This window comes from Fulmarus glacialis, unplaced genomic scaffold (genome assembly GCF_000690835.1).
Source record: "Fulmarus glacialis isolate BGI_N327 unplaced genomic scaffold, ASM69083v1 scaffold6225, whole genome shotgun sequence".
NCBI classification, from domain to species: domain Eukaryota; kingdom Metazoa; phylum Chordata; class Aves; order Procellariiformes; family Procellariidae; genus Fulmarus; species Fulmarus glacialis.
In genome coordinates this window covers 2377-10630 of record NW_009211036.1, presented here as the reverse complement: position 1 = coordinate 10630, position 8254 = coordinate 2377, and the positions used below count along the sequence as shown (strand labels likewise).

Sequence of the window (8254 nt, the reverse complement as noted above, 5' to 3'; positions counted from 1 at the left end):
AGAAAGGGCAAAGCTTCGCAAAACCAGCTTCCAGCTGCCGATTGGCTCCCAAAACCCAGCTGTGTGCGTGGGGTGGCTCGGTCGGAAAACATCCCTGATGTTGGGAGAGGTGGTCCTGCTCTGCTCTGATGGGAGCATTAGAGCTGGACCAGGCGAGAACACAGGACGCTGCTTTGGTTGGAGCTGATAGACTACAAGCGGGACTATGAACGCTGGTCTGGGTGGACAATGGATGAGTTCATGGCTTGGCTGGATCCTCCATGGACTTGGGTGTCTCAAAACTCCCCGCTGTCCAAGCACGTCTTCTTGCAGCCAGGCTGGGGAGGTGTTTGGTGGTCATTACCTCTTGGGAAGCCTTTGCAATGCTTCCTGTGCATCCATGCCCCAAGGCAGCACCGCGGCGAGGTTGGGAGTGCAACCACGTGAGGTTGGGAGTGCAACCACATGAACTTGGGAGTGCAACCAGCCAAGGTCGGGTGTGTTGGCCATCTCCAAGGGCAGGCCTCTGAGGATATGTATCTACGTTTCCCCACGAAAAGCAGCCCCACGTTGCTGGGAAGCGGCGGACGTCAGTAGGACGCACCTTTGGAGAGCCCCCCTCAAGGGGTAGCAGGGCTGGCCGTGGTGGCTCTCAGGGTCCTGTCCCCCGTCCCCCCGTGGCTGGGCAGCCCGGGGCAGCGCGGTCAGGGGTGTGCGTGCGTGCATCCGGGTCGTGCCTGTGCAGCCGTGACTCTGCGGAGGCTCATTTCAGGAGGTTTCCTTGGAAACCCGGCAGCCAGCATGAGGAGGGAGCCTTCCCGAGACAGCTTCGGCCCCGGCGGGAGGTGACCGGGGCAGGGCTGGCAGGAACGGCTTTCCCCGGGGCTGAGCTGCTCCAGCTCGGCGCAGGGAAGCGGGATGCTTTGGCAAGCTCTCACCAGCTGCCGTCCGATTCCCATAACGTCTTTCCCTCCTGCTGCGGCCTGCCTGCAGACCCTAACCCGGGGCTTTGTCTTTGCAGGAGCAGGAAGATCCAGATCCGAAACATCCCCCCCCACCTGCAGTGGGAGGTAAGAAGCGGACGATCCCAAAAACATCCCGTTCATCTCCTCCTCCATCAGTCGTGCTGAGCAGCACGAGCTGTGCTGCTGGAGCTGTGGTCTGCACATGGACCACCCTTTACCTTCCCAGTAACCCCAGGAGGAAGGTGGAGCGTGAACTGGGCTCCATCTCCTGCCTACTTGTGGGTCCCGGAGCCGCGGGGCAGCTTTGGGATAATGGGATGCAGGTGGGTGAAGGCATTTAAGCAGTTGGGTGACGCTGGTTCTTTGGAGGGTGTCTGCGGGTGAAGCCGGCTCTGCCCCTGCCTGCTCCCTTTTTTTTTCCGGCAGCCTCTCCTGCCTGCCTCACCTGCCCCCTTTGCTGCTCTACCCCCAGGTGCTGGATGGCCTGTTAGCTCAGTATGGGACGGTGGAGAACGTAGAGCAAGGTAAGATGGTCCAACGCGGTGATCCCCGTCTGTGCAAAAGTCCCAGCGCCGCTCCCCAGCTCTGCCCATGCCGGAGAAAATCCAGAAACCTGGTTTTCCCAGTCGTGGGTACTGGGATAAAATGGTTTTCCTTGCGGACACAGGCCCTGCTGGCAGAGGTGGGGCCACCTGTCCAGTGGTGGGATGGTGGTGGCCATCAGTCCTCCATCCCCAGACCTTCTCCTGGTTGCTGGCAAATGAAAACCCAGTTGTGCCTGCAAGTGAAAACTTTGTGGCTTGGGGCCTGCCGGTGGATCGGTGATGTCCGGCCGTGCATCCTCCTTGGGGAGGGAGGGTGGCAGGATCTGGCCTTGGGACCTTCTGCTCTAACGCTCCTTCTCTTGCTTTTCCCCCAGTCAACACAGACACAGAAACAGCCGTTGTGAACGTAACGTATGCAGCTAAAGAAGAAGCAAAAGTGTAAGTGGGCTTTGTTTCCTTTTGTCCGTATTTTCACACCACCCGAACTTTTCCTGAGGAATCCCAGGTATCTTCCAGGCTTCTTCATGTCTTCTCTGTAAGCCTCCTTGGGTTGTTTCTAAGCTCTTACAGTGTAAGCTTCAAGTGCCTTAAGGACTGTCCGTGTATCTTCTCAAGATACAGCAGGCAGGTGTTGGTTTTATCATGAGCTGTGTCATCTCACATGTCTTCTGCCAGCGGTCTTCTCTTTGCCCCACCGCTGGGCGGTCTCCTGCCTTCTCCCCTCATATGGGAGATGGGGTTCCTCGTGGTGCCCCATCATACATGCACAGGCACCGCTGGACCAGCTTGGGGCCATCAGCCATGTGGTTGTCCCCTCTTCCTCTGTGCCTTCTCTTGTCTCCAAGGGGCTCCCAGATGTACCATCTTGCAATTCCCTTTGGACGCTGTCCTTCCCTCAGGGTCGTCTGCAGGGTTGCAGCAGCCTTGTCTTCAGGGAGCAAAGCGCTCTAGAAAGCTGAGGGTCGGGTCAGATAAGCAGTTCGTCAAGGAGTCATCTTCCTAGGTTGGAAGTCCAGACCTAAACTGGGAACGCACCGGATTAATCACCAGTCCGACCACCCAGCCCGAGCTGCTGAAGAGGTGGAATATGGTGAAGGAGGTGGGAGAGATGGTGAAGAAACGCTGCGACGATGGGAGATGTAAGTACCCCCCTCCATTTAGAGAAGATTCAAGTTGGAGACCAAAATATTCAGAGACTGTCGCCTCCTGCTTCCTGGAGCCCAGAGGAACCAGCTGATGGACTTCTGAAAGGCTTTTGGAAAGTTCTTCTGCCGTGGACAAGAGAGAAGGCCTTTGGGTGGATGAATAACTGGTTAGAGGGGCTGAGAGGGAGCCAAGGAGTCTATGGCCGGTTTCTGCAGGGGAGGGAGAGCAGCAGAGGGTAAATCACCTGCACGTCGTGCAAAGGAGTCGTAAAGAAATGCCACCCATCAAGAAAAACTTTAAAAGGGAAGAGCCCACTGTGGCTGTGCATCGGTGCAGCAGGGCTGTGTGAAGACATGCTTCAAGGTTTATCATAGCCAGCGGAGTTAAAAAAAAATACAAATTAGGGGTTATTTCAGAAATGCAAGGACTATTTCAAGCAAAACGCGTTGTTACAGGCTTGTAGAGACTTCGGCCCTTTGCTAGAGACCAGCGCTGTTAGCGGTGAGTAAGCAGGGAGCCCATCTCATGCTTAGCGGCCAGAGTCGTTTTGATATGACCAGGAGCCACGTCCACGCAGACCCCACGCAGGGAAGAGCCATGGATAGCCAGGCTGGTTCCCAAGTGCAAACGTTACCAGGTTGGGAGCAGCTCCGTGTTCTGTCGGACCTCCGACGGCAGGGCACTGCAGTGCAGGAATGTGATTGTGACGGAGAAACTCTCGTTGCGGAGGTTTTTGTTGACGCTGGGTTGATGTGCCTCAAAAGCAGGATTTTCCAGTGCAAAGTGGAATATGAGCCTTGTTCTGGTTTTGGGAGGATGCTGCATGGTGGGAACAGCCATGGTTGTGCAGGATGGTGGCAGAGATAGATGTCCCAAGGCCATGGGACATGGGCCATGTCCTACTTTGAGGCCCTTTGCTGACGGACGTTCCAGCAACTTCTCGTCTGTGTTGAGCCATCATAAGGTTGCACTTGTGAGGACAGAGATGGAGAGAATGATCGGCTGGTCCAGGAGGCCAGAGGAGGGTCCTCCTTGTGCCTCTTGGGGTGGCCATGCTGGCCACGCTCCAGCCTTAGCTGGCCGGAGGAAGGTGCCATGGACCACAGATAAACGCAGCATGAGCCGCTGTGTCTTGGGATGCGTGGCAAGAAAGGAAGACGAAGAGTCTCACCAACCCAGCGGTGCCTGATGCTTTGGGGTAAGAGGCGTCAGGGCTAGAGAAGACGCTGTGATCGGTCGCATCCAGCCGGACTGATGCCTGTCTTGGGTGGTGCTCAGCAACTCGACGCAGAAGCAAGTGATGGGAGGAAAGGCCAGGGTGGTTCGTGGGTACGTGTGTTTGGTTTAGAGCACCAGGAACAGGTGAAAGGAAGACCTCGGCAGAGAAATCAGACTGTGGGGAACTGCACTGATTTCGGAAGGGGACAATGAAGCTGCAGAAGTCCTCGTTGGATGTGAAGTTCAGGCCTGGCAAGGAGCCGCTTGCAGCCGTGCATTCATACACCTGCCTGTAAATAGCCAAAGCGGTAGGAAGAGGGAAGAAGTAGGGCTGAGGCCATCACTGCTTGCAGAAGTCATCCCAGACTCCAGCACGACCGAGCATCGCACCGCCGAGGAGGGGCTTGGGGGGATGAAGAGCCCAGGTGCTGCACCCTGAGCTTCTCCGGAGCTGGAAAGGGAGTTGGGGTTCCCGATAGAGGGGCACCACATGCCGCATCCTTCTCCTTGGAGTGGTGGCTCTTGCTCAGAGCCCGTGTTGCCTTCTCCACGTCCAAAAAGCCCACGAGAGTGTTTCCACACTGTGTGATAGCTTCTGGCCAGCACATCCCCTGGGTGAAGTGGCAGATCCCCATGCTGGCATCCCACCTCTGCTTGGGGAGACAAGCCGTGTGCCAGCCCTGGCATCACCCACATGGGAGGGGACATCGTCCCACCGCGCTATGGGGCTGCTCCGCGCGGGGAAAGTGGGGGGCTCCGGCTTCCCGTGGCCACTTTCTCCAGACTGGGGAGGGAGGAAGATGCAGGGACCACGGTCTACAGGGGCAAGTGCTGGGGTGCTGGAGGGGTACCCATCGACCACGGTCTACAAGCAGGGGGGGGGTGCTCTCCCCGGAGAGCCCCTCGCCACCCCTGCTTCTCCCTACCTTGCAGAGCAATTGAGAAGCTGAGCGGCCACCAGTTTGAGAACTATTCCTTCAAGATTTCCTACATCCCGGATGAAGAGGTGAGCTCCCCTCCGCCCCCCCAGCGATCCCCCCGTGGGGGCCACTCTTCCAGGGAGCGGGGCTCCTCCCCGGGGGGCTCCTCGCAGCCCAAACAGCTCGATTTCCCACTGCGGATGCTGGTGCCCACGCAGTTTGTTGGTGCGATCATAGGAAAGGAGGGCTTGACCATAAAGAACCTTACTAAGCAAACCCAGTCCAAGTAAGTACCTCGAATGGTTTTGTTTCCTTCCGTAGGGCGCTGTAGGTCCCCGGCATGGGTCCTTCATGCACTTGAGGCTTTTGAGTGCCGGCCAGCGCTGTTTTCTTGGGGTGCCGCCTTCAGGTGATGGTGGCAGAGCCCATGTCCTAAACGGTTCCTGCTGGCCAGGGGGGTCTGGGTGCGGCAAGAGGGGGATGCACACCGAAAACGGCCAGGAATGGGTTTCTAAAGCCTAATCACGAGAACAGCTGGGGATCAGGCTTTAGGGAGAAATGGCAAGTTTGGGGATAAGGTGCCGAAGGGGTACAGCGGCCGGTGCCCGTGCGGTCTTTGCCCTCGGGATTTGCTCATCCCGCGGTGCCCCGTATGGGCTAGAGCTGTTGTAGGGGGAAAGGGGGCACCGAGGGAGCGCTGCCTTGAGAAGGATGTGCTTTTCGTAACTGTTTGAAGCCTTTTTTTGCAATCTAACATTTTTATTTTTGAAGGGGGAAAAAAAAGGGAGGGGACTGTCTTGCCAAAGTTTTCCACGTTTCTCTTGTCGATGTTCACGTTGATTGCACCTCTGATTTTCTGCATGGTTTTCCTGCATGGTTTGTTCCTGCCGAGATTTGTTTGTGTTTAACCCAAAGCTGTCTTCTCCCATGCTCATCATCCTGAACCCAGTGGTCCCACAGGACATAGGACTCCTGTACCAGAACATCCTCCAGGGCGTCCTAGTTCTCAGAGGAGCTTTTAGAGGCAAATTATTTGGTAATAGCACGTCCACTTGAGCAGGAGGTAGGAAGACACGCTGCTCTGCAGCCGAGCGAGCCGAACCCCAGCGTTGGGTTTGCAGGAAGAGGTTTGTACGGAAAGGGGGCAGCCGTGTTTAGGAGCTCTTCGAGCCCAGCTAGCCCTAGAGCGTGGCCACCTAGTAGCCATGAGCTGGTCCCAGTTGGCCGCAAGCCCTTCTTCTCCAGGTGAGTCCCCTGGTGTGATGAGCAGTGGGTGTAGCTGTGTCCTTGCCACCCAAGAGCGGAAGGTTGTCCTTTGCAAGCCCTGAGCCTGGCGAGGAAGTGGGAGGCACCGGCTGCCGATTTCTCCCAACCACGAGGCCAACACTGCTGCCTGGGGCAGCTCCTGCCACCGAGCTGTCCCTCCTTGGGGGTTGGCTTCCCATGCCTGCCCTGAAGACCTGGTGCCGTGGAGGAAGGCTGTGCTCCGTGCTCTCACCTCTCCTGACCTGCCCAAGGAGGCCATGTGCCATGGCGGGCCACCACCTCCACTCCAGCCTTGGTCAAGGGGGACCTCAAGTAGTCAGCCCGGGCAGTCACAGGAGACCGTTGCCTTCAGTTTGGGGTGTCAGCCCGCAGCTCTGTCACTGCTCAGGCCACCCTCACTCACCGGTGTGATGATCCTGGGAACGAGGGTGCTGGTGACATCCTGTTGCCCGGCCCCTGCTCCTACCCACAGCGACGATGGGTCCTGGATTCCTCTGGTCACGTAGGACTTCGTCCACACACAGTGATGCCCAGAGATGCTCCTGAGCTCCAGGGGACAAAACTGTCCCCTGGTTGCGCCATCTTCTTCTTGGCTGAGGAGGAGCCCAGACCAAGAGCCCACCCCACCAGACGACCTTCCACGGTGATTGCAGCCCTTGTAACTTGATGAGGAGAGGACCATTGCTACCAAGCGGCCACGGGGCCAGGATAACCCTACGTGCACGCCTTACTGTCCACCTTGAGAGGGCTGTCCCTCATGGCCGCTGCTCTCTGAAGCGTTCCCAGCCCCCCCGTAAGGTGTCTTGGAGGTTTTTCCTGCAGCACCATGGGCAAACCTGCCCTGTCGGTGTCCCACCGTCCCCGTTGTCAGCTACCCTGGTCTCCCCTGCCTGCAGCACCCCGGGGTCCCAGGCAGCTGCTGATGGGGTAAGGGGGTTGAGGGTCTCCTTCTCCATCCACCCGTTGGACTGGAGCTGTGCAGCAGCAGCACTGGGAACACGCTGGGAAGTCCAGAGCCCTCCTCCACCCTCCAGCTCTTCGGGGTGGGACGTGCCTGAACGCAGCGGCCCCTTCCTGGTGCCCCATCTTCTCTGCGAATTGAGCTCGTGCCTGCACATTTGGGCTGGGTTGGAGGTCAGCCGGAAACCTGGCCCGTGTCCCTCTCCTGGGCTTGTCCAGGGTACTCGTCACTTCGGGGCGTCCATTCAGCCCATCCGTGGCTCTTGGACCTTCTTCAGTACAAAGGCTCAGCTGCATGCCCCATCTCCACCAGCCTCAACTCATGGGTTCAAGAAGCTGCCTGACTCCTGTCTGTGGGGTTTCTTGGGGCAGCCGTGGATTCATCAACGGTTCCCCGTAGCTGGGAGCGTCACCCCGGTGCGACATTGCGGCACCGCTCTGGGGCGTGGGCCTGTCATCGCCTGGTGTGGCACGTTGTGGTGCGTTTGCCTTCTCCCTGGCAGAGGGGGTGGCGGTGGGTGGCCCCGTGCCTGCCGGGCGCTGCCTCTGAAGGAACGGATCCTCCAAGTCAACCCGATGGAGCTCCACAGCTGGGAGCGCCTTAGAGGGTGTCACGCCGCAGGCAACTGGGTCACTGCGTGCTGTAGACGTAACCGAAGGGCAGGGAGAGCTCGGCAGTGCCGGTGTCTCCAGCACCTCTTTGCACAGTCCAAGCAGGACCGGTCTCCTGCCTGAGCAGCTCTGGCTGAAGCTGTAGGAGACCTGGAGAGATGTAGCCTGCAAAGGGCATCAAATGCTGTGTTCGTTCCTTCTTCAATGCTCAGATGAAACCACCCTGAGGTCCCTTTTGAAGTTGGTGAGGTAGGCTCTTCCCTTATCTCGGGGAAGGTTCACCCAGCAGCTCTGCCTCTACCTGCAGATGAAGTGTCCTTGTTCCTACACACTGGTTCATGAGCTCCTGGAAGAGTTGACCTGGGCAAACCCACCGTGACCCTGCAGCATCCAAATGTGGCACTGATCAGGGGTGACTCTGCACCACAACCCTTGACCTTGCGTGCACAGCAGCACCCATGAATGATCCCGATCAGGATGGGGACCTGTTATGAAAACAGAGGCATGGCCGGAAGGTGCCGTGTTGGAGCTGAGCGCTGGTGGCATTCGCTGAGTGGCTGAGCAGCCACTACTGCACCTTCTCAGAAGACCTGGGCCAGCCCAGCCCTGGCTGCAGCAGAGACAGGGTCGGCGAGGTGGTGAC

General features: G+C 58.1%; 1 protein-coding gene across 1 annotated transcript in view; it reads left to right on the top strand.

The window, feature by feature from the left end:
- Positions 1-1000: 1000 nt before the first annotated feature.
- LOC104076483 (insulin-like growth factor 2 mRNA-binding protein 2) overlaps positions 1001-8254 on the top strand; it is a gene marked incomplete at both ends in the record, with an annotated part of 9622 nt that continues 2368 nt past the window's right edge. The window contains 4 exons of the mRNA XM_009577369.1: positions 1001-1049; positions 1417-1468; positions 1864-1927; positions 4787-5059. Of these exons, the coding sequence (XP_009575664.1) occupies positions 1001-1049; positions 1417-1468; positions 1864-1927; positions 4787-5059 (438 nt within the window). The remainder of the gene's footprint in view (positions 1050-1416; positions 1469-1863; positions 1928-4786; positions 5060-8254) is intronic.